At 43.8% G+C, this 26,774-nt stretch overlaps 1 protein-coding gene across 1 annotated transcript; it reads right to left on the reverse strand.

The window, feature by feature from the left end:
• Positions 1-475: 475 nt before the first annotated feature.
• Positions 476-25,268, reverse strand: HIVEP2 (HIVEP zinc finger 2). The gene is made up of 6 exons (XM_074168076.1): positions 19,854-25,268; positions 18,945-19,099; positions 13,866-14,041; positions 11,120-11,221; positions 9,576-10,486; positions 476-2,979 (listed from the first exon to the last, which is right to left on the reverse strand). The coding sequence occupies exons 1-6, from the start codon at positions 25,266-25,268 to the stop codon at positions 2,161-2,163; spliced, it is 7,578 nt and encodes a 2,525-aa protein (XP_074024177.1). The 3' UTR covers positions 476-2,160.
• Positions 25,269-26,774: the final 1,506 nt, after the last annotated feature.

A 26,774-nucleotide genomic window follows, 5' to 3' on the forward strand; every position in this document is an offset into this window, starting at 1 on the left:
CATGATCCAACAAGCTGCTCACCTCCAACTACACATACTGCTTCTCCTCTCGCCAGTCTGAGATGAGCCAGTTTTCTGGCAGGCGCTTATCTTGGCAAGGTTACCAAAATGATCTGGAATAAACTGCAGGAACGCTGCAATGGATACGAGAAACCAACCTTTAATGGTTAGAAGCGGTCACCGTCCATTATGGTATTACCCGAGTCACACGCCATCGTGTTGAAACGGCAACGACAACATACCAGCTGTGGTTCTGCCCCCACATGGTGATACTGGAGGAATAAACTGGTTTGGTTTGATAATATCTGAGGGGGTCAAAATAAAATCCCCATTTTTCACTGCCACTCACATTCTTAAGGGCACTCCTTGTGCGGGAAAGCAGCGCTTGGGAATAAAAGTTTCTGACAATATACTGGAACGCCAGTAAACTTGGAAAATTCAAAGAACACATGAAAAGTAGACACCTCGTGCATGTAACTGTATATTTATTTCTTTTTAAAGAACACTCCTTAAATGTATTGTAAGTCAATATACAAACTTGGTTTCACAGATTTATAATCCACTAAATAGCACAAAATATAATCCAGGTCGTTGGTTTCTTTCGTCTGTGTGTGTGTGTGAGCACATGCGTGCACACACGCATGCTGCTGGTGGCAGTGGCAACCCACCACACGTGTTCAAACACAAGCCCGGGCTCCTCCTGACTTTCCTCTGGAGCAAGCCTCATCCAGATGGAGACCCTGCTCTGGAGGACTGTGACTTTCTCACCCATGAATCCTGCTCCTTGAAGAGGCTGAGGTGGTGGTGCTCTCTGCCTCCCCACATGGCCACGGTCCTCCCCTGAAGCTGACCCTGAAGTTCCTCCATCATCCTCCCCTGAAGCTGACCAGGGTACCGCAGCAGGGAGTGACCAGTCGTGGTGTTCAAGTGCGAGGAAACACCTTTTTTAACCTGCTCCAAACACCTCTCTGACACTCCAGGGCACCCCTGCATGACACCTATGCCCCATGGTCAACCCTCACCAGCAGGGGACTGCCGGGGCTCGGTGGGGCGAGCCAGCGGGCCGGCTCCTCGCCCAGCCCCGTGCGGCCGTAGGGGCCTGGCCACCCTGCTGCTGGTGGCCGGACTCTGCCTGCTGGTGGCCAGCGGTGCCCTGGCTCCGTGCCCAGCGGCACAGCAAACCTGGCCTGTCCCACTGAGTGACACAGACGGCACCAGTGATGCACCTGCGCATATTTACATGGGGTGGAATGTTTTCCCATCTTTTTAAAGGAGTTTATAGATCAACATGTTCACATAAGACCAAATACTTTTAATATATTTATAACTGTTTTATAAAGCTTTGAAAAAACTCACAATAGCACATTGTTTTACTTTAATGCTTTACGGTACTATCAGTTTAAAATCACAATCAGCACTTAAGTTATAGTCAATCCGGCAAACAAGAGACAAAAAAAAAATTACAAGAGTTAAGAACTGACTGATACATCCTTTATCTTTTCTTTTTAACTAATGCATAAGTGCAGAATAAGATAAGATACTCTAGTTTAAATATCTTGTTTTACAATATACATTTTGTTCTAATTACGCAACAGTAAATCCCATGCTTCACATAGAAAAGCAATCCACAACATTAAGAAAAAAATTTACAATTTATGAAACAAAGTAAATAAATATTAGTATTACAGAATCAGAGCTGTACATAAAAGCTGTTCAGTTTTAATCATATAAAAATATGTTTTAGTGCAACCTCACATATATTGATGCTGTTTTGCTTTACATCATTTAGATCCAAGTGTCCAAAAAAGGAAAGAAATTACATTTATTACAAAGCAGATACACAAATTCTAAAATATGTACAAATTACTGCTAAAAAAATGCTTATAAGAATATAAGCAAAGTAAAGAAAAGGCACAAACATCTGTACAATTTAAAAGTACCAGACCCAATAAGAATTTCAAATTTAGTTTTGGTCAGGCTCAAGATGACTTGTTATTTTATCTAATTCTTTTGATATAACAAAAGTATATATAATAGCAAACTACTGTAACTTAGAACAGGCATGCTGTAAAGTTGAATACTTCTATCTCTAGAAAAAAAAAAAAAAAAAAAAAAAAAGGTGGGGTAAATGTATGGGTGAAAGTCTCCATGCATCTCAGATCAATGTGGCTTGCTCTTCTCGGATGACGGATCTTTTCTTTCCTGTGTGCTTGATGGGGGCTCGCTCCTGCTGTGGAAGCCCAACTGCCGGACGTCCACAAAGCTCTTGCTGTAAAAGGTGGGATGGGCTAACGCAGTCTGTGATGTACCAAAACTGTCCTGTTCACCACCGTGCAAGTCAGGATGGGTGGCTGAGGCACAGGTCTGGCCCGGCTCAGATCCACTAAAGTGTTTAATGCTAAAATGTGCACTTTCTAAGGGTTTCTGGTGAGGCTCAGATGGCCTCTGCAGCTGCTCCGCCCCATGCAGAACGGCTTCTTCTGTGGCGATTCGCAGAGAGGCTATGGCTTTTGTACAAGTCTGTATGTTCTCCTCCTGCTCCCTCTCGGTAGCTACGACGCTCTCCTCCGACGTGCTCTGCGCCAGCAGCAGCAGCGGAGAGGAGGGGGCGCTGGGGGGAGCGGCGGGGTGCAAGCTGTGCGGAGAGGTACGTTTCTCGTGGTGCTTAGAAATACTATACGATTCTTTCGTAAGGATTTCCGCAGTCCCTCTTTGCTTCTCCTCAGAGCCCTCCCTCTGCAGGGCCAGAGTGGACGGAGGATGTAAACCTGAAAGGGCCACCGGTACTGAATGGACCATCTGGATACCCCCGATAGGCATCATGGGGATGGGCGCTCGGATCTGCTGCTGGGAGTGTAGTGGAAGATGACTGAAGACGTAGTCGCTCGGACCTTCGGGGAACGGGCTAGACCCACGGTGCTCCATACCTCCTTTTTCTCCATATACGTTGAAGTAAGGCCCCTGAGACAACCCCCTTCTCTGTAACCAGAAAAAAACACAAAAGAAATGTCAGCGCTGCTACTAGCAAAATTCTTGACCGTCTGCCAAGCCACCTATCTGCTTTCCTGTCTAACACAACCTCCCGTTCCGCGCAGCACCTTTCATGCAGATGGATCCCAAAGCATTTGGAAAACTCCACTAATTGCTTATCCAAACAACATTGGAGGTTTTGCTTAGCTCAGCCCTACAGGGCTCATGCCTCTGAGGTGAAAGGCAGCAGCCAGCTGAGAGTGTTCAGCAACACAATGCAGCAATTTAGGTCAGGAAGTGAAGAGTATTATATTCAACTGAAACTGCGGAGAGAATTTGGGGTAGAGTTTCATTCCCCAGGAGAAATTTGGCCAGGAGATCCATCTTGCCCTCTCTTCTGGCAAATTGTGCCAACTGTGCTGGTATTGGCAGTCCACGCTGGGTATCAAGACTTTCCTGAAAGCTCCTGCTCTGGAGCCCCAGAGAAGGCACTTGCTCCTCCTACCCTCCACCATGAGCTTTACCCAACCCTTGATGAAAGGGGATGGGTATTTCCATGGAAGTTCAAGTGCCTCTGTGCAATGAAGACCCAAGTTTTTATAGTCACTAAGACAATGGAGCACCACTTTGGCCTATCTGAAGTGTAAACAATAAATAATAACAAAAGCACAGGCATTAGCTGTGAGTGAAAGTGATGATTCTGTCATAGGGAGACTCACCCACTCATAATGGGATTGAGAAGAATGAGGGATTTTGTAACGGCTAATAAAAACCAATCTCACAATATTGACATTTTCAGTGCCTTCCCATTAGTTCCTGCCTTGGAAGAATGAATAGCTCCATCTCCACTCAGTATTAAATATGCCCTGGGCTTTTGGGTTTCTCTTTTTTTCATTCTTAACTTTCAAAATTTGTTTTCCATCTGATGATTAAGTATCATTTATTGCTGACCAGAGGAATAACGACGACAGAAGCACAGGATGACGTTTTCATAATTGTGTGTGGGATCTGGCCACACAACTCTCGGGGACTCCCACAGGAAATTAAATGAACGAAAACGCTCATCTCGGCTCTGCAAATTGACCAAACACCTATCAATTGCCCCAGAGCTGTAGTGCTACCACAGCCTTGGTGTGGCAGCCCGAGGACTGCGCTGCGAAATGCCAATGCATTAAAGCGGCAGCACTTCACTGCTGGGAAATCCTAGCTCTCAAGGCATTAAGCAACCTCTTGATCCCATCCCAGAGAACCGGTTTAGGGGGCAATTAAAGATTCAGTTTCTGTGCTACCCAGGGGGCTCAATCTCACTGTGCTCAGATGCTTTGTCCTGTTCGATATAAATCAACATCAAGACAGGAAGGGTGACCCATAATAATCAGACTCAAACTTAAGAGATGTTATTATTCAGCGACTTATCTATGTTGGGAATTTTCCTATTCAGAAAGTGAGACACGAGTCTCATAAAAGAGAAACTGTCATACGAAAGCACAGTGACAGCACGTTATACCACTGAATGGGGAAAAAATTACAGAATAAATTGCAGTTGCCAAGCCACAAGACACAGTTCACCTATCCTGTCAGTCCTTCCTATCGCTAACCTCACCTCTGCACAGCTGCTTGCCCCCTTTTTTTTTCCATCTTTGGTCTGTCAACCCGTTTCTCAGTCATACTGTCCTCTTGGCTGTTTCCTAAGCCATGACATTTATCACTGTTGCATCTGATGTGAACTTGGGCTAAGGGAAATAGAGCAAAAGCAACCAAAAAAAAACAAACGAGTAAAACTCATCGAAGAACAAACCTAGTCACACACAAATCTCTAATTGAAAAGACATGGGTTTCATGTTGTACCCTGCCACAGGGGTATATTCCCTTTCCAAAGGGAATAGAGCAGCAGTCTGTCCTTGTCGGATAGAGGTGGCTAACATGATAGAAACTGCTACACGCTTCCAGATCAGTACTATCATCCAATATATGTCTCATGTGCATCATTTTTACATAGACAGTGACAGTGTTTGCATGTCCACTGGATGCCTTCCAAGCCTGGGTGAGCGCATATCGGATTATCTTCCTCTAGCTCTGGCAGATAAGTTTGGAAACAGCCAACATAAGTGGTTCCAGGCATTAAAAACTGCTCATACCTCTTTCCCTGCTTTTATTCCCTTTACCAATATCTAGCAGTTTCATACCTACAGGCAGACACACGTATGCATACTCACGGGGAAAGACTGAATATTAGAGGAGCTGTGTTCTTTTAACAAACATCACGAAAACCCAAATACTTTACTCTGTTGACAGGGCAAGTATTGTATCGCATCACTGAGCACTGTGCAGAAAAGTCACAGTATATCTTTGCAGTGCAGTCAGAATGGGTTCCTGCCAGTGCAGTGAGATGAGCTCCTCTCCTTTTCAGGTGCTGGGAATCCAGTTAATTTCCTATTAATTCTCATTTGTTGCAGTTTAGCATATTTCTCTCCAGCTCCAGGTGATATTTCCCAAGCAATAATATTCTGAAGGAGTTTCTCACAAAACTCTATGACCTGGTCATAAAGCTAGACTGCCACACCGCACCCCTGAGCAAAGCCATATTCAGCTTCACAGGTCCCCCAGAATGTCTCAGGGATGAGATAGGGTTTACCCTGGGTCTGGAACATCACCCAAAATGGGCTGGGGGGGATTAAAAGGAAGATCGCATTTCAAAGCCAAGCACCCTTCACAGACATCCTGCCAGCCTCAGACCGCAGATTGCAAAAAGATGGCGGGTGGGAAACAAGCTCTTTGATTACTGTATCATAATGTACTTGAGGCTTTTTAAAGTTAAAAAACAGAAAATGTTGAGCTCTATCGTGAAATTCAATAACAGAGCTTATTACTGATGTGCTTTCTAAAAGACATGATGCTTAATAAAGTAATAAAATAAATCCGTGTGGACTTCAGTTTCGACTTGGAGTCCCGCTGAGAATGCACCACAGCAGCCCACATACACCAGTAGACCGATTTACAGTTTACCTGGACTTCGGAAGTTTTATGCTGGCTTTCTGTACAGGAATGCATTTCACTCAGGATGATAAAGTACTGAGCACTTGGGAAGGGTTTTAATATCATACATCTGGGACGATCAAAGGAACTTAAGTCCTATCGACTTTCAAGTGAGTATAGAGGTGCCTAACTCCCTTCGGCCCTTCTGGATATATCAAGACAGGCTTAGACTTCAAAATGAATGAGAGGTGCAACAAAACAGCAACACAAGCAAAATCCACTACCTCCTACAAGCTAAAACAGTTGTTAGGGTCAAGTTTGTACTGCACACAGCAAGACATATTCACGGTCTCACTAGCCCTGGGACTGGAAGAAGAGGGAAAAGCTTTGGGCCACCCTAGGAGGTAGCAGGGTGCAGTAGAAGTGGGGACAGCCAGGAACAGAGTGAAAATGTTGGTCCTGGATCCCACGTTCACAATGTAAGTGAGGTTGTGGGGTTGTAGGGGAAGGTTGCTTTGGACTATGTGGTCTCTTCTTGCTCACTCGGATGCCCACTCACAGTTTAAGTGCACCTGCTGCACTCCCAGTGCACATTTTCTGGCTTAATTTCATCTGAAAACAATCCAGGTCACATACTCCAAGACCGCTCTGCAATTTGAGTCAAAGCACAATAAATGTGACAACAGAGACATATGCCTGATCCAAACTAAAACGCTAACAGAGATGCACTGAGGGGGCACAAAAGCAGCCTTCCCACCTCTCCTCTTCTCTCAGGACTGGTATAAAACAACTGGGGAGAAGAATCAGAGCCCTTCAATAACGGCACCAGCCTCCTCAGAAAGGACAGAGACCTCTGGTATTCACTGGAGAGAAGATCCCAAATGCATTTAGAGAGCAATGTGCATCTGCCTTTAAAGATGGTCATTTAACTTGCCAAAGCCAAATGTGCACCAGCATCAACCAAAACCTTAGGCTACTTTGGAGAGAGTATCCTTTGGCAAAGGTGCATCCTGTTATTAACTTCCAAAGAAAAAAAAGGTATGTTTTTCTGTATTTTTGTGCAATCTACAAAAACAGTTACTTTCCCCATGCTCTTTTCCACTTCCTAAAGAAATAGTTTCAATTGCTTTCTGTGTGGTGCTTCCAATGCCAGAGCACTTTACAAGCTCTTTGCACAGGACCACCAAAGTGCATGAACATTCAAGGGGAAGCACAACAGGAAGGGGAACTAGACCAGCACTGGCCAAAGAGACTAGAGCCAATACACCAATTTCAGTGGAGGAGAAAGAAAACTGGCCTCTTCTGGGAAATGCAGGCAGCAGAAGCACAAAACCACACTTATTCCTGCAAGGACTGGGAACGCAATGCAGCTCGGAAAGAGGAAGCAGGATTGTAAACTGGCATCTGCATCACTGATGCAGTTGCTAATCATGTTCTGATTTGCTGGATTTCACTTCTCTGAAAGTGAAAAACAGCCTTTATTCCTTTTTCTTCTCTGACAGCTTTCATTTATAGCAAGTTCAGGTGTTATTTGTCTTCCCACACACTGAGTAAAATAACTTGTGTTTCACCTAAACCCAGCTACTGTTTGGCTAAAGTATGTCTTCCTGAAAGGCATCAAGAGGTGGGGAATCCATCTTTCCTTCCTTGCAGTCATTTTTTGAGATGTGCAATCATCCTCACTTGTCATTTCCTCATTTAAATTTGCCTGGGTTTTTCACTGCCACATGCCTGATCCTACCTCAAAAATAAGGTAAGTGCTAAAAGCCCATCTGGCACGGTGGACTTTCCAGAAGAAGGAGCTAAGGGTGCTAAAAGAGCCCTCATAATGTGCTAAACGCCTTGCTCGAAGGTGTGCATAACACACAAGGCAAGCATTACAGCAAGAACTGTCAGATGGCCAAGGGTGACTGTTACATACCCTTTTGCCAGCATCATCACGCATCCAAAATCTCTACTACAGGATGCCAGTGGAAGTGTCTCATGCGGGACATTAGGGACTGGGGGTCCTTGCACAATGTCAGCTGTTAGGGTCTCATATAATGCCTTCCATTTGATACTAAGATACCACGACTGTTAAACTGGTTGCTCTCCTTGTGCTTCCTTACTTTGTCAGTAGAACTGTTGGCCAGATTTGGATCCTCTCTCAGCTACACAGCAATGGCCCCTATCAGAGTGCAGCAGAGTTTCACCATGCCCTTCCTCAAAGGCCAACTTAGTCAGCCACCCCTCTCCGCTGCTCCCCCCAACAACTCACCAGGGCATGGGGCCATGTCTAAGACGTGGGAGAATTACCTGCGTTGCTCCCTCCTGCATGCATGGCCACTCACATTGCAGCTTTCCCTTATCCCCCTGAAAAGCTGGGAAGCCACTTTTGGATCTGCCAGGCTGGCGGCATCTCGGCTGTGTTCAGTGCATCCCTGCTTCAGCCGCCTTTGCCCAGCTGCATCCCTCACTCCATTCCCAGGCGCAGGTAGCACATCAGCCTGGCTCCACAGAGAAAGTCACCCCAGAGCTCTGGAAATGCTGATTTTATGAGCTCAGGGTTCAATTCTTCCCCTCTACAGAGAAGCATCCCAAAGACTACACAAAGAGCCGAGAAGAATGGCGATGAGGAAGTGGGGAGGAGAGGCCTGCCGGGAGGAGGGCAGGGATGCGGGAGCCCTGAGGCAGTGGGAGCCTGTTGACTCCCAGTTGAACCCATACATATGGGCTGACAAGGCAGGCAGTGAGAGGGCAGCAGCAACATCAAACATGGCAAGGGAAGCACACAAAATAAATTAATAAAAGTAATAAATAAAATAAAAAAGTTCCTTAACTCTAAAGAGCAAATTTATTTGTGAAGGGAGTGCTTTGTGAATGCTAGAGCCTGTCAAAAGTGCCAAGTCGGCAGTTTCTGAGAGCTCATTTACTGAAAGGGAACAGCACAGCCAGCAGCTGTGCACGTTTTGCATATTTCCATTTCCCCCAAATGGTTGCATCCCTGCTGAAACAGCCAGTCGCGATGGCGCTTTCCGCGGGGGAGACAGCTGCCTGCTCCTGTCACACGATAACATCCTTTAAACTCCAGCCACAGGTCCTGATTTCGATGGGCACCCTGCTTTTCTGAGAGGTTCCATTTATTTTAGCGTTTTTATTCCATTAAACCATACTTCAGTGATGGGCATCGTACTGCAGTATAAGGGCCTTAAGCCCTAATCTGGGCTCGATCCCATCTGACAGTCTGGAATGTAAAAGGTTTTACAGTGCAGAAACAAGCCCCCCACACCACGTAAGCTTCCTGGGACATTTTAAAATAATATAATATATATATAAAATAAATATAATAAAGACGGGGGCAGTTAATGTAAGGCAGTCTAATTTCATTGAAGTTAATGGAGCTACTCGGGTTTGTACCAAGTGAAGATTTGACCCTTAGGGTGACTCTCCTGCATCTAACTGAATCAACATCCCATCTTGGTCCCTGTCTATTCCAAATGTCTTGTACTCGTTCCAGGACTTCCCACCAAGGCTCAAAGCTTACGCCGCCTTCTTCTACAAATCTGTAAAGTTTTTTAAAATCCTATGCACAGACTAGGTAAGAACACTATTTTTTGACAACAGGAGTGAAAATATTCTTTCATACTTACTGAATGCCCCACTGGAATAGATTCAGACTGTAAATATTGACCCATGGACAACGCTGGATTATGGTATAAGCCCCTCCGGGGAGACGCCGCTCTAACGGAGGCCATATATCTCCTCTCTCGCCTGGGAGACAAATCTCTTCGAACAGACGCGTCCTTCCCTGGTGACATTGGTCTCCTGGGTGATAGGTGACGTCTTGGTGACACGTCCCGTCTTGGCGATAACTCTCTCCTCAGCACAGCCTCCTTCCGTGGGGAAAGGTGCCTCATGGGTGAAATATCTCTTCGGGGTGACAGATGCCTTCTGGGTGACAAATCCCCTTTTGGCATTAAATACCTCTTTGGTGAGTTATCTCTATAGGGTGAAGAATCGTAGCTGGGTGACGACTGTCGACTGGAAGGTGAGAGGTCCCTTGGAGACGAACTGGGGTCTAACGAAAGCGCGTAATCCTCATCCATGCAACTAGGTATGTCCAACCGGTCTTTATCGGGCTCTGAATCGGTACTCTTACTCTGGAAAAACCTCTGATATTCTGTCATCTGTGAGTCTTCACAGGAGTCGCTTGGTGTTATAAGCTGAGTAACCTGAATGCTAGGTAAGGTGACCAAGTAACTGATGAGGGAGGAGTGTCCCACGGAAAGGGAGCCCTCGGGGGAAGCCCCCTGCGATGCCCCAGCCGAGTTCACCGACAGGGAGGAGAACCGAGGGGGCTGCGGGCTGGTGCTTCTTGATCTGGTTTTTGGTGTCGAGTCTCCCTGAGTATCATCAAAATCATCCTCATCGTCATCGTCGTCGTCGTTATCGTCACCATCCTCGCCGTCCGACTCCTCCGCGTCAGAAAACTGGTGCTCTGCTGACAGGCCTGCCATGTTGCTGCTCTTCTCTGCCTCCTGCTGCATGTCCTCCATGTTTTCTGAAACAGCCACAGCAAGTCAAAATAGTGAGCCAAAATCCCACCTCTTACGCCTTCCGCCACGTTCGTTCCCCACCCAGCACACCCATTGCCCGTCGCTGGATGCTCTTCAGCTGGGGGGTGGCTGCATAAAGCCATTCTTCATAGCCTCAAACCGCAATTTTTCATAGTAATATCTTAAAGTTCTATCCTTGAAAGGAAGTGTAAGAGCAAATTCACCCCACCCCAGCTTGCAGTTTCGCTAAATGTTGCCATCTCTCACATCTAAATTGAAAAGATCGGGAACTTTGTATGAGACAGAGGACATCAGGTCACCCTTTTATTTCTAGCTCCTCCTCATGTATCTTAATAAAAAATGTAACTCAGACAAATGGATCGGATTTCACTGAATTTCACTGAATTTCACTGAATTTTTAGAGTTGGAAGGGACCATAAAGATCATCTAGTCCAACTCCCCTGCTGAAGCAGGGATTTATTTTTTATACTTCCTGTTTATTAAAAAGATGCCTCTTAATTAAAAAATGCCCCAAATATCTTAATATATTTTCCCATGCCAGCCACTGTGCTAAAGTGCAATGAGTCATTTGCATACTCCAGAGGCCATTCCAACTAAATTAAATCATTCTGGCATACCTGCTTCTTCAGTTTCAGCATCATCTACGGATGTCATTGATACTCCGAGCTCCAGGCATTTTTTCATGTGTGCTTTAGACTTCATATGTTTTGTCAGATTTCCTATGGATCAGAGATTAATCTAATTAACGGACAACAGCAAAGATCACTCTGCAAGTCAGGTTTTGGTGTATCTTAAATCCATTATCCTGCAGATGGGGGTTTTAGTTTTAAAAAAACCACAACAGACAGGGCTGACTCATCCAGCCCATTGCCCTCAGAGCCTGTTTTAATGAGAGTGGGTTTTCATATCTTCCAAATAAAAAAAAAAAATTTTTCAAAAAAAATTAAACTCAGGGCCTGAGAGGTATATAGGCATCTCTCCAATTTTCCACATGACATTTAGGCACCCCAGTGAGCTAAAAAACTCACTTTTGGATGTTATCTATCCCTGGGCTCGATGTTCATGACATGTACAGACTGCTCGGACATCAAAGTAAGTCCAGTGCACACCAGCCGTTCAGGGCTCACACTCCTCTTTTCCCAGTGGTACTTTCAAGCTAAAGGCTCTCCCATGAACTTCTCATGTAGGTTCCAAATGCTCATTGTGTTTCAAGTATTCTGAAGCAAAAGTACCCCACAAAAAAAGACATTTATGGCAGACTTCTCTAGGCAAGTTTACCATCTAGCTGCAATCTCTGAACTGGAAGGAGATGTACTGGCAGCGTTCACCTGGGATGTGGGAAATCCAAGTTCAGCTCCCTGCTTTGGAGTACGGATCTGAACCAGACACAGCAGGGATTTGAAATCAGATCTCCCATTCCCTCAAGGGAGCAAGCTAACACTAGACTATTGACTTTCTGGAGTGCCTGTCTTGGTCTGTTTTTTTCACAGATAAGAAAACTGGGTTGAGGCTGGCCCCAAGAGACATTTTACGGCAAAGAATCTTGAGCACAAAGCACAAGCTGGAGAAATGAGAATATCACTCTAATCCATTAACCACTTCAATCACATTTGCAACACCCAACAGGGAAAGCATGGCACAAGCAAACCCAACCCACTACCAAGACACAGTGCTTCTTAGTTCAAGGAAAGCACTCTGTGAATGTACCTACGCTGCTTTTGGGAGTCCAACCAGCATCTCCAGATGGTGCCTGTGGTATATGCAACCTGGAGGCAGGAACACTGTACCACTCTGTTGGATAGCGGAGCTGTGCTTAGAAGCTCACAAGCCAGGCTCCTCCTCTGACTTTCGGGGCCACCTAGTTCAAATAATTCCCTTCTCAGAAAGGGAATTTTCTTATTGTGCCTGTGCACTGCATGACAAGCCTAACCTGGTCACTGATGCCTCTGGATGGCTAAATGCTAGGGGTGTACACTGAAAACCTAAGTACCTCTGAAGGTCTGTCCCCTACTGTACTCAGCAAAACAGCAACAACAGATATGAGGCTGACAACTGCTCATAAGCAGTAATGCACCAGTTGAACACTTCTTATACTTCGAAGGCTAACTTAGACTCTTCCGACTCATGCCCTTCTTGTGCAATAGCATACCACCTCCTCCCTGTTCCTTCTTCTCTGCCAGAAATGCCAGCCTTAGCAAGCAATTTCACATCTCTTTCCATGCCATCTCTTCTGCCTGGAATGTCCTCTCTGAACACAGCTGCAAAACCACAATCCTCCTTCAAGTCCCTCCTCAAGACCCATTCCTCCAGCAATGTCAAATGTAAACAATGATCCAAGAACAGCTCACCAGATTGTCTACTGGGACTACAAACGAGCAGCTCCTTGTCTTTGTCTCTACACCCCCATGAAAGTTCTCATCTTAAATTAGGTTGATGGGTCTACTACCATCCATCAGCTATTCCCATCTTTGGCAGAGGAAGAAGTGCTGGAGTCATGGAAACTATTACAATTCTCAATCCTCAAAACAGCCATGAAGCTGCACTGGGATCTTGGGAGAAATTGCCTTCAGCTTCCTCTCTCCCCCTTCAAGTAAGTTCAGCGCACTGGGACCAGAATCCATTTCCCTTGTCTGCCAAAGGGGAGCTAAGAAACTGAGAATGTAAGGCTCATTTGGGCTGTGCTACAAAGAAATGCTACCAAAGAAAAGGATTTGTTTTTTCTTTTAAGGAGATAGTTGCAATGCAAATCCGAATTCCAAAGAATATCATTATCTGTGGCCTCAGGGTGACAAATGGAAGCTTTTTTCTGTGCTGATAAATACATGTGAACACAAGCTATCAGATCTCTATTCATAATTAATGCCACAGTGGATGGAGTGGCCCATCTGGGAGACATACATTATTTATAAACTTGAAACTGACCCACTGTAAAGCCTGTGAAGGCATGTTTTCCTCAGCAGCTGATGCTCTGCTTCTACATTATGTCATAACAAGTGTACTCTCCTGGTAGCATTTAAGTGTTGCTGCAATTAAAATTTGCACCATGTAACAATTTTGGCAGAAAGTATTATTTGTAAGGGTGATTCTTATGCTACTACATTTTCTCTGCAGACAGATGGACCAGCCAAGAGCCTATAGCTCTTAATGAAGCTATCCAAAGAGTCTCAGAGTCTCACAAAATCCCTAGATCAATTAAACAGAAGATAAAAACCCCTCTCATGAAGTCCTCTATACATGAACGCAATAATTTTATTCTCATCAAAATTCTCTCCTTGATTGCAAAGGGTGCTTGGACCCCAGACAGCAAAATAGCTCAAGATTTGTTTGGGAAGTGGCAAGAGTTCAGCAAAAAGGGTCAAGTACCTTTAGTTTTGAAGGCAAAATTGCACAACTTGCATACATAAGGCCGGACATCAGTATGAGTGCGGATATGTTTTTTGAGCATGCTTGGCTTTTTGCAGCGAATTCCACATTCTTCACAAATGTACTTTCCTCGGCCACGACCTCTGACATAGACATAATCCTCATTTGATTTATACCTGTTGGAAGAGAGCAAGCGTTTAAACCATACAGACTCTAGGTCACATGCATGCACAGACATCACCTCTATGCATCTGATCCTGTATGCATCTCAGCACAACAAAGCCACAGAAGTCCATAGGAAGTACTGAATTTTCCATCTGGAACTCGCCAAGTATTTGCATTTGAGGGAATGCTCTGGTCCTGATGTGTTTTAACAATATGAGAACGAAGGGTTGCAGTATGAGAACAGTATAAACGCCTTACCCTATAGACACAGCACAACTCCAAATACAAGTCTGTAGGTTGGATTTACTTCAGCTAACTGTAGTCTTGTACAACGCAGGCATCTACCACCACTGAAAAGAGCATCGTTTCACGGCATGGTTCATTTAACTATTTTAGTGTATTTATCCCTCGGGATCAGATAAATCACATCCTGGAAATGCTTGTTTCTCCCCATTAAGCATAAAGGGAATGCAGATGACTAGCAAGGATGTATTCATTTACATCACAGATGCCTGAAGTTCCCGAAGATGGATCCCTCCCTAAGGGACACCAAGTTGAGTTCGCTCAGGTACATGCTGCTTTAGAAATAAAATGGGAAACCTCCAATCTGCATACTTAGCAGAAAGCTGGTAAAGGAATTTTTCTTAGCACAGGCATAAGCGTTCCATGCTATTTTTGCTGATTCCACTGTGCGTATTTAGATAATAAATAAGATACGCAAATCTATGTAAAGCTGTACATTACCTTAAATATCATGATAAATTGTTAATACTGAAATCTAAAAAAGGCCAGGGGATCTGCTCAGGCTGTTCTGAGGTTTGAAGAGTACTGGGCATTCCCTAGAGGGAGAATTTCATCCTCATTCACCCAAAGTAAAATACAGAAATTGCAAGAACTGAGAAGTAATATTTTTTTCTGCCCTCTGTCCTCCATTGCCCGCTCCCTAAAATGGCACAAAGAACTTTCAGTCACCCTGCGGATGCACAGCCCACAAAACAGCGTTGGTACTGACAGTCAGTGCTTCAAATAAATAAGGGACTGTGTGAAAGATTCTGTTAATGTGATGATAACTCTACAAGAAGCAAGTGGCAATTTTTGGGTTGCAGAGCTGAAACATGTTTCAAGTGTGCTTTTCTTAGATGAACACTTCTTCCATATGTTCAGCTATATCACTGGCAATACAAATACTGAAACTAATATCTTAGAAACACACAAACCACTGTCCTGTTCTCATGTCCATCTCATTATCTATTAAACACATCAGCTCCTCTTTCAAACGTGGATGCCTAAATTTTGTTTTTTTCATCTCCTTTCCAATAAAGTTGGCCCTCTCCCTTTTCCTTCATTGTCCCATGGGCAAAACTGGCATAGTCTAATGTCATTTAATATTTAGCCACCTCTCTAGCAGGTTTTTTTGCATAACGTTTCTGGGATTCTGCTCTTCTGTCTGCCCCACTTCCCAGGTTCTCCTTCATACACACATGCCAATGACTCCCAGTCATCTCTATCCGCTATTTCATCAACTACCTCCAGGCTTTCTTCCATAGACAGAAAAAATGTCCAGTATTGTTTGAAAGACTGCCATTTTATCACCTTTTTCATCTCTGCTCACAGTCTGATTTTGCTGGGATGGAGTCTACCACATCACCCCTGATTGATACTTGTAAGATAAATGCTGTGTTATAACGTGCCTTTCTGTTGCCCTTTGTCTACTGTTCCTCTGCCTGACCTCATTCCAACCATTTTTGTCACCTGTCAGATCCCACTGGGCACAAGATTTGTCTCTTCATCATTCATATGGATGGTTCTTGGCCATAACTGACCTTGACTCTCTAAGTATGCTTCACCATAACAATGACTGTAACAGAAATGGTACAGAAAAATTTGACATTTAAGGAAGGCCTGGTCCAAAAACTGAAACACGAGAAGACTGAGTCTATGGTGATTGTCTTTCTAGCCTCCAGGAATTTTAGATCTTGCTATTAACTCACGCCTTTCTCAAAGCTTTCAGTAATTTCCCCCTTCCCACTACATAACTTTCATATAAGGACTACGGTCACTGCTGCTCTGAGCTTCATTTGAATGGAACTCTAGAGTTAAAAAGCATTAACAAGCCTCAGAGTCCTGCAATTTCTATCGAAAATGTTATTTTACTGAGGATTTTCAATTAGAATCTATTACTGATAGATGTAAAAGAGCAAACATAAGTAAACGGTGAACTTTTACTGTCAGCTGATAATGTCATTAAGCCAGATGTCAGATGAGCAGGCATGTTTGCCCCATCCCTCCTTTCTTCTCACTTCATGCCATTAGTAACTAACTCGAGTGCAGCAAGTACTGGACTTCAAATTGCTGCTTTTCTTTGAGGAACACTGCCTCATATCCCACCAGGGTTTTGCAGTCACAGATGATGGAAAGCAGATTTTATGATTCAGATAATTTCATTGAAATCAAGCCACCTGCCAGAGGTAATAACATGGTTGTTAGCTTCTTCCTTCAAAACCCCCCTCTGCTGTGATGCTTACAAACTGTTCTTGACGGGCCTTGGTGCAGCGAGGTGGTGATGTGCTGTGACATCTACTTTTCACCTCATTCCGTTCCTTCACCTCAACTCCGTTCATTCTGTTCCTTCAGCTTCTCACTCATCCCTGGCCCAGGCTATTTGCTTTTTGCCCACCTTCCATACGAGCCCTCCACTCCCCCGGCACAAAGCAACTGCGCAACTGCACTTCCCGACCCAGCAGAAGGGCTCTCCTGCAAACCGAACGCTCCGACAACCACAGATCTTCCTCAGCTATGGATGCTGAATTGCCGCCTTCGCACTTACGGAAGAAAAGCAATCAAGAAGCCTGAGCTTGCATGTGCTGAGACGATACAAAGACGAGCTTGGTGAGAGCAGAGCAGAACAGAGTACAACACAACAGCTCTACAAAGAGCGAGAAAGACGGAAACCCACCCATGTTAAAAACTAGCTTTCAGAAGCCATAAACAAAAAACCAAAGAGGACAAATTCCATAGTCAGGACAGAAAACAATGAAAGACACGGTTACAATCTGTAAATAATACTAGATCCATTTTAAAAATACCCAAGCTTATGACAACAATGAATCTACCCTTCCACAAATAACTCCTTTAAAATGGACAATAAAACTATGATTTATATGGAAAGAATGGACCCATTAACACTACATCATCTCATTCCCTGTAGCTTTGCAGGTTATATGCTCCTGTTGAGAAAGTCCCACTCCCAGTACTGCAAAGATTATTTGTCCCCCCTCCTCCAGAAATTAATGTGCATATTAAGGTTTCTTACTTTTTGCTCTACTCAAAGAATATCTAAACATAGCCAAGTATTACTAAGAGACATTTCTAGGTGAAATGTGAATTATATGCCTTTAAACAAAGAGTTTCATAGACCTTATTGGAGTACAGGGAAACTTAAGATGGTGTAAGTAGTATAAAAAGTTTCTTAAACAAGGTGTTAGATGGTAGAGGCATTTTATAGAGTGATCTGTTGCAGTTCACGCTGATCTGAATCCTCCTTTAAGTTGTTTTTTTTAACACACTTTTACTCTTCTGACCTCTCATCACATATCTTACATCAGTGCAGACTGTCTTCAGCTGGGTGATCCAAATTCAGAAATGATACATAGTGGGAAGCAGGCAAATTTTATACTTCAAAGTGGGTGTGAGTTGAAGCAGCAACTCTTTAAATTTCTTGTAAGCTTAGGCTCACCCCTGAATTTGGGTCACTCTTGTGTAGCCAGCCTCCTGGCTTGGGTACTAGGACAATGTACAACTACAGGGAATAGCCAGGATCAAGGTGTCTGGGCCAGGATACTAAGGACAATCTCCAAAATAATATTTCCAGTCTTTCAGGCAAAATGTAGGCTATACTCCCTCAGTGTTGCAGACTGCAGAGAAATGCCAATGTTCATTTCATGGAGACTATCCAAGTGGAGTCAAAACACGTAATGTTAATGGAGGACAACAGAGATTTTTAAGGGTATGAACTGACAGGAGAAGGAAATGGATGTACCAATTTCTGACATCTCCCATCCTGACCTATTTAGTTCCCCCAATGAAGCAGTTGCTGTGAGACCACTTGAGTTTGGTAAAACTGAAAAACACAGCTTGTTCAGCCACCTGACTATTCACAACTAACAACTGGCAAATTAATTGCATCGTGTCAGAATTCTGGAAAAGAAATAAAACAATACCTTCCATTTCAGAGTGTACTGCAGGGGCAAAGGTGTCCATTTCATTTGCTTTTTATAACAAGCCTTATAAACCTCAAACCAATGCTAACGGGCTTTCAGGTCTCCTTTTTCCCCTCTGTTACTTGTTTCTCTTACCACTTGAGTGATACATGGCCACGGTAAAATTAAACATTATTTTATCAACTACACATGACAGATCTATGGATTAGGCTTAGATACCATAGATTCCATCCCCAAAATCCAACTCCAGTAAATAATAAAAAATTACAAGAATAAGAGTAAGCATGCCTAGCTAACATGTTCAAGTGAGTGGAGGTACACAGAGTCTAAAAATGGAAAGATATCCTCGTGGGAGCCATTAAATACTAAGAAATCGTATCCAAAATATCAAAATGTTAACTGTTTATCCATTTCTTTATGACCTAAGGAATGAAAGTAACAATTTTGAGTGAGTGCTCTCACACAGACAGAAAATATAATTGTCCTAATAGCAAAGTAGTGTCAAGAGTAAGCATACAGGTATACCCTGCAGTTTGTTTTAAGACTGACATACACACAAAAAAGAAAGGGGTTGGGAGCTACGAGACATAGCAGGAATACAGGAGACTGTTCACAACCTAGTTCATTCATATTCATTTTCAAATCTCTTTAAAATGATAGGCTGAGCTTGAAATTTCCAGTTGCATTTTCTTACCCTCCTTCAAAGATTTTAATTCGTATCGGCTCAGTTTGTTTGGATGTAATGTCTTTATCTCCATGAATGTCTCCTTTTACTCTTTCTTTTATAATATTCCCCACTACTTTCTTTTCAAGCTTGCTGCCAAACAAGAAGAATGGCTCGTGTTTCATCTGTAGAACAAAGTCAAGGAAGGGTGTTACTGCTGGAGAACACAATAAACACACACTTCATTTCAAGTACTTTTAACATTCCAGGTCAAAGTCAAACTCTCATTTTGGTGCAACTCTATATGATGAATTAATTTGTCCCATTTAATTTGAAAAAGAATAAGAGAGGGGGCACCATGGACAAATTTTTACAAGAGTCTCAACAGAAAAGACATCACCATATCTCTTCTCAGAAAAAAATCGTGGCAAATAGAGATGGAAAAGCCTTAGAAGGTAATTTATTGCCATTACAGAATTTTCCCTGGCACCATTATCTAATGCTTAGTCCATGAGGAAGAGTCAGTATGTAAAAGACATTAAATGGATCTGAAGATCCTTACTCAATTTTAACTTAATCTTTACTTACTAACGTGCATGGATGTTTGTGTCTGATACTCTTTGCATCAGGACATGGCAAAAACAAAGGACAAAATCAAAGGAGATAATGTATCAGGCTGTGGCACACAGGACGGGGGGGCTTTAAAAGCCTCACTTTTTACATCTGATTTTGAAAATGGAGACAGAGACAGCAGAAGTAGCAGAGCTTGCAGAAGGGTAAACTGAGACTCAAAGTTGTCATGGGAAGATCTCAATGTCTGATTTCCCAAAGGGGAATGTTTTGGTTTTTTTAAAAATTACTAACTTACATTTCATAGTTTACTAATATTTTCTCAAATAAAGATATACTACTTTAATTGTATTAAAACCTCTTGTTTACCTGAGCAAACTGCTTCCATGCACTTGATGATGTCAGTTTACCAGCTCCAGGTCTATGCATAGCAGCCAGAGTGTAGATTTCCGTGGTGTTTTTTTGCTTGGACCTTAAAAGTGCTAAAGTGGTCTTTGTACTAAGCCCAGATGGGTTTGGATTACATGAACTTATACACCATGAAGCATAAACAGAAGATTTGAGGGTTGGTTGCTGAATGTAATTGGGTTTTGTATAGTTTAAGAAACACCAGCTCACAGTAGTAGTAGTGCGCAGACTTGGGAACTGAAGGATCTGCTGAAAATCTGTGACGTCTGTTAGGAGAATGGTTGAGCCTGTGAATTTCCCGCTGGTGTTGGACGACATCTGGACTAACATCCCAAGCGGCAATTTTTGATGTTTCAGTTGGTCTTCTGGCTGAATTTCTCCTGGTGGCAATGAAGACCTCTGTGGACTCATGCTCATATCTGAGGCTGTTTCATCCACATCCAGTTCCTCTGGCGAGTCTCTTCCTTCAGAAGGGCCACTGGACTTCTGCCCTGGTGACGTGGAATCAAAACTGGAAAGTTTCTCCCTGCTCTGTGGGAAAGCATCAGCTGTTGCCATACTGACAGGAGGGAAATCTTGAGATGATGAGGACGACAGTGGTGAAGAGGATGACACGGATGGCAGACTTTCTTTTGGCTCAGTAGCACAGCTCTGCCTTACTAGTTGAGGCTTCTGCATTCTTGGAAAATCTTTCTTTATATCTGAGTTAGTTAACTCAACTGCACTTAGCTCCTCAACTATCTGCCCATACATTTTTTCTTCTTTGACTCGTTTCTGCTGCTTGGTCTCCATGAAGAGCTCCAAGCTGCTGGCAGGTGACAGCATTCGTTTGCTTCCTCCCAAGGTAGAAACCATATCAGAACTGGAAGGCAAGCACAGGGGAATTGGTGGCTCCAGTCCGAGTGGTAGCGTCTGCGGCACCTTCCACAGAGGATATTTTTCCAGCCCTCCATGCTGACCCAACATCTGAGCTATGTTAAATCCAATTCCTTGCATGGTTGCGTTAGTTGCCAATGTTCTTTGAGAAACAGTTTCATCAACTTTACAAATTACAATCGCAGGACTGTTGCTCTGTCCGAGGATCTGGGAAATGCTTGTGTACATGACACTACCATAAGATGGCACATGAGTTTGAATCCTGACAGGAACGACAGTTCCTGGCAAAGACTGTACAGATCCATCACTTGGGGAGTCAAAATCTGTCTGAAGATGCTGCTCAGAGGAGGTATCTGTTGGTTTAATGCTCTGGTCTGACTGGTACTTAGCAAGAGTAGTTTTTGAATACTGCCCAGATGTTCCTGAGTAATGCTGGTATGCTTGCTCTTTAGCGTGCACATAATCAGCTGGTTTCTTTCCAATAAGCTCTGGCGCATGTTCCAGGTGATAACTTGGAGGAACGTCTGTTTGGAAAGGCTGTTTGACGTAAGATTTCTGCAGCTGTTGTACAAAATGATGCTGGAAGTGCAGAGGCTCTGTGCATGACTGCCACAAGACAGGCTGCTGAGATGGTGGTAAGTGAACCATGCAGACAGCTGGATGTGGGAACTGAAACAAGGTGCTATGAATGGGGGGAAATGGGACTTTTTCCTGATGTGCAAATAGCTGCTGCTGCTCCGATGGATGTTTGTTAGGAATATAAGGTGCTTGTTGGATCAAGGGAGTCCGTAACATTTCCGGGCTGTCTGCAAGAAGAGCCTGTTGCTGGGTAAGGTGGGATGAGCTATTACTAAGCTGAGCACAAGAGCCAGTAGCCTGTTTTCCAGAGTCATCTACCTGAATAGGCTGAAGTACAGAGGAAGGGGAGTGATGCCAAGCAAGCTGGGAGGAGCGAAGACCAGCCTGTGCATGTTCCATCTGCTCCTGCTTTATGCTTTGTTCTGAGCTCTGATCAGTCTGAGAAATCTCTGGAAAACCACTGAAGGAAGCCTGGCGAACCAAGAAGCATTTCTTCCTTTCTCGGGATGGAGACAGTGCCGTGGTAGGTGTCCCAGCTGAAGAGGCATGAGACAGGTTCCCATAATCAAAGGACTTACTTCGGATCTCTGGGATTTCAGCAGCATGAGGACAGGGCATCTGTTCAGATGAGCAGCGTCTCATTTCCCTCTGATGGTGATGCCCAGGGACGGAAAGTGAGTAAGCACCAGCCGGAACTGTTAAAAACTCAGACTGTTTTCCAAACTCATCTTGTTTGGGAGGTGTGATGAACTTCATATTCTCTTCTCTTTCAAAGGACATTGAAAAACTTGAACTGTGGGACAAATTACTTTCTTGGCTAGGGCTGCGGGAGAGGCTTGTACCTGTGGACTCAAAGCTGGATTCTCCAGAGGAGTGCTCCATGTCAGCCAGTCTCAAACGCTTCTTTTTCGGTGGTAGCTTTTCGGCTGGAAGTTGAGAAAGGGTTTCACTTCTCTGGGGCCACTGGAATTCTTCGGTGGGTCTCTCCTGCTCTTTACTCTGCACTTCTTTATCTTTCTCAGGCTTATCTGGCTCCTCCGTGACACGAATTTCAGGTACCTGTATGTTGTGCTGGCGAACCAGCCTGGGCTGCATATGATACGGCTGAGGCTGCTGGGATGGAGACGGCTTACTGGTGTCAGCATTTTCCGTTTGTGGAGCTCGGTCTGGGCTCATTGGGGACTCACAAATCTCACTCTCACATGTTTCAGATGGTGAATAGATCTTTTCCTGCTGGCATGCAATATGTTCTGTAGATTCAGACCTTTCAAATGAGTTTGGCCTGCTCAACGAATTTGTGTGCTGAATGACAGAGATGACATTTCCAGGAGGCTTTCTAGCCAGCGATTCTGCAGCCTTTTCTTGCTCTGCAGCTAAGGAGGAGTCTTCCAGAGAAGCCGCCGGGCTTCCAGACTGCAAGTAAGGCCTGCAGATTTCAAAACGCTCCGCATGGCAATGGGCAGCGTTGTCCAGGCCTTGAAGGGCAAATCCACTCCTTGGCACTTCCTGAATTTGGGTTTTGGGATCAAAGTCCAAAGGCTGAATTCCCCCAGTGGTGCCAGTCGTACTGCTGCAAAGCATGGGACTGTCTTCCTCATCTCCAACGCTCTCCTCTTTCCTGCGCTTTCTGTTTTCAAAAGTTGTTCCAAGCATGGATGGCACCGCCTGAGATTGTCCGAGTGGATCCACAAAGTACTCTCCCCCCTTGTTCATCCCACATAAGGATGGTGAGTCCCTGTAGTTCTGCTTCTGAGCCTCAAATTCTTCCCACTTTCTGTAGTGCTTTCCACTGGCATCATAGTCATAAAAGGTCTTGTCTCCTTTCTTCTCTTTTAAGGATGGTCCTTTGTCACCTGCTGTCTGTCTGCTGGAAGCAATAATGATATTTTTCCCTGGTCTTCCATGATAGTCTGAATCTGAGTGCCCCTCCTGCACAGAGGGCAGTTCAAAGGCAGCCTGTCTTCTCAACATCCTTTGGTGGGATATTCCCACTGTCCCAGGATAAAATACATCATCTGAGCCAGTCATCTTCTCATCAAATGAATGGCTTCCTCTCAGAGACGGGGGAATACTTAGGCTGTTTGCAGAAGAGGTTGGCATGGAGTTACTTCTAATAAGAGGAGAGGAATCTACTGGGGGCTCTAGAAGGATGGGCACGTCACCCTGCTGACTGACTTGGTAGAGGTTGGATTCACTTTTGATGGATGAAGTGGTTGTCTGGGATTGTCTAGATTCTGTATTGCTGCCTGGATAAATTTGTGTAGATTTAATAGTGCTCAAATTACTGGAGTCAATGAGTTCTTCTGTATTTGGAGTTAGCTGAGAAATATGCTCCTCAAGCATCTTGACATCTAATCTGTTATTTAAAAGAGGTAATGGCTCTGCTTTGCCCTTTCTACCCATTAAACTGTGTTCCTGATTTGCTGTGGCTACTGTTAGTGCTGTCCTTTGATTAATCCTATAGAACTTCCCAAAGATGATCTCTTCGTAAGACTTTGCGTTAGTATTTGGTGGGCTAATTTGCTGCTCAGCACTTTCTGAGCGGGAAAAATAACCAGAGTCAGTGCTTCCTTTACTGTGTGGGCTCAGGAGGTTTAACGACTGCTCAGAATCTTGCCCTTTTTTCTCTGACAGTCTTAGTGCAAGTCGCTGTTTAACTGTATGAGAGTCATCAGACTTGGTACTTAAGGATGGGGTTTGCAACATATCAGAGCCAATATATGGTGAACTCTCACTGGGTAACTGAATTCCACTTTTAGGGATAATCAAAATGGGCACTTTCATTGGCCCCACCAAGGACTCTTCCATGGAGGAGTGAAAACTGCTCCTGCTTGCGATGTCCAGGGGGAGCTGTGGGACGGGGCTCAGTTTGTCAGACCCTTCCATTAGGAGCGGGGTCTCCTCATCAGTGTCCGTGCTCTGCTCGCCATCTGAATGTATTTCAGCTTCCACATCGATGTAACTGGCATCTAGGTCCAACTTAGAGACCGCTGACTCTGTGAAAGGTACCAATCCTGCTTTAATTGCATGGGCATGTGACTTCCTGTGCTTGTAAAGGTTGCTCTTTGTCTTGAAGGAGAAACCACAAGGAACACAAGGGTATGGTCGCTCCCCAGTATGAGACCTAATATGCTTTTTAAGTACACTAGGTTTGGCACAAGCCCGATTACAGTAAGGACAAATGTACTTGCCAGGCTTTTTGGGTTTGTGCTCCTTTTTGTGAGCATCTTCTGATTGTTCTAAAGACTTCTGTGAATATTGGCTGTATGCAGGGTTCAAACTTGAAATCTTCTTCCTGGAGAAACCTGCACTATGGCTATGCATATGGAAAGGAAACAAGTCCTCTGAGGCAACTGATTGCAAGTGGCTAGGAAACTGCCACGGAGGGCCTTCCAAGCTCTGATGTGGCTTTATGTTGTGCAAGAAGCCTTGTGGCAATGAATGCTGTGGGAAAGAAAGTGAATGTTGACATGAGTAAGGACTTGGACGATGCTGTGGATATTGCTTCTCCGTGACTTGCTGTGCAGCTTCATTCGATGATACCAGTTTCCCAGAACTAAAAAGTTGTGCTGATGCTGTGTTTCCAATTTGCTCGTGATCTATTTGTGGTTGCCTCTGTACTTCTTGATTGCCAAAAGTGCTCATCTTAATAACAGCTGAATGTTCTTGCCTCCATCTACTTGGTACTTTAGCAGTTTCTCCAGACCTTGAGGTAGCTTTTTGCCCTATAGCTGTGTCCCCAGAGTCCATTTTGTTACACAAGGTCTTAAGTGCTAGTTCACTTGAAAGCTGTGCAGACACATGGAGTGTGTCCAAAGCTGTGCTTTTTAAAGTTTTGTTGCTCCCATTTTTCCAGGGATGTTGCAAGTTCACAGACTTTTCTTTCTCTTTGGAACTTTCCACGCAGTAGTCTATAGGCATTAGATTTGTGTCTGTACACTAATGTGAGTATTATACAGTTCTGTTCATGGCAGGAACTTTCCTAAACAGTTTATTATACATTTGCAAAGACTTCTTATAGCATTTGGACATTTTCCATTGTTATTAAATACTGAGATGCAGAATGACCCAGGGATATTTGTGATCTACTAGAGCAAAGTTCTCTTCATCTCTTCCATGGTGACACAGGTATCTGTAAGGAAAAAGCAAAAACAAAGAAACCACACACAACAATTAATAAAGTCATGTGAAATAACATTGATGCACTTCCATTGAGCCTTTCATGAAAAATATTGAGGGACTTGAGTAAAGGTAACTGCATTTCACAAATCTCCTTTTGTCAGGAGACACAGTAAAGACTGGCTCAGAGATTGCACACAAGCATAATCGCTACTCAAGAAAAGCCCTAGGAAGAGAAAACAGGGATCTACACTTTCCAAATTGAATAGTAGCTTTGGAAGGCTTTCTGGGGACAGTTTAAAGGCTCAATTCTCAGGAAGTCCAATACCCACTTTCAAAGCTCTTTCAGCAAATCTCTGCCGAAAATAGAGTCCTAACACCGTGGGTGGGAATTACCTTATCCGGTATTACTCACCTACAGTTCAGACATGCACTTTTGTCACCTGGTCTTCCTCTAAAGGCAGAGGAGGGTGATCAGTACTTCCTGAGGAGAAATCTTTCCATACCATGATGGATGCTTCAGACATAGAGGATGTCTATGCACATGGCTCTACACTCTGGAGATGCCCGTTTCTCACTGTTGGCTAGGCGGAAATCCTAGATGACCACTTGGAGTATATACCAAAGTTTAAGATGGCTAAAGTGAGGTACCTCTTACCTTAGATCATCTGACAAGGAGGTGTTGATCACCCTTTTACACTACTTTTAAATAGTCAAAAGACAGACATCAAATAAGCCTTCTGAACACAATGCTATTGGTACCTTTCCACATCTTCCAATCACTATATTAAATTTTAGTGAGAGTGTCTTGCTAGAGGGAAAACATGTATTAGAGAAATGTGCTATGACTGTGTTTATGTGACTTTAGCATTTTAGATTTCAATGTCGAAACACTTCCATCCAGCTCTGCATGCACTTTTTATGCTTAAATGCAATAGGTTTCCACAGCTCTATAATAAAGAAGAAAAGCTCAGAGGTACGACTTTTATAGACAAGCAGAGCATTTCAATTTGAAGAACAATGTAGGCTTTCTGCTTCCATATTATCCAAACACAGGATATTTTCTGGATGAAATAGTGAGAATTATAAAGGTAGTCACAATTTTACAATAGCAAGAAAAAGGTTAAAAAAAATAAAAGAAATATTAGAGATACTGGAATACGTTTCATTATTACAATGGAAAAACTGAATTTGGCTTGAAGAAACATTAGCAAAGTGCAGGAAAATACACAGGGAATGGGAATATAAAACAATTACCTGCAACTTCTAGGCATCTAATAGGCATGACTATCTTCAAATTTCCTGTAG

This window comes from Numenius arquata, chromosome 2 (genome assembly GCF_964106895.1).
Source record: "Numenius arquata chromosome 2, bNumArq3.hap1.1, whole genome shotgun sequence".
Taxonomy (NCBI): Eukaryota; Metazoa; Chordata; class Aves; order Charadriiformes; family Scolopacidae; genus Numenius; species Numenius arquata.

Excerpts from the sequence above, each read along its gene's own strand:
- HIVEP2 (XM_074168076.1), bottom strand. The coding sequence starts at position 25,268 with ATGCCTATAGACTACTGCGTGGAAAGTTCCAAAGAGAAAGAAAAGTCT. Across the intron at positions 10,487-11,119 it reads TGCTGAAACTGAAGAAGCAG|AAAACATGGAGGACATGCAG; the intron begins GTATGCCAGAAT and ends TGGCTGTTTCAG. Across the intron at positions 2,980-9,575 it reads CTATTCCAGTGGGGCATTCA|AGAAGGGGGTTGTCTCAGGG; the intron begins GTAAGTATGAAA and ends TTCTGGTTACAG.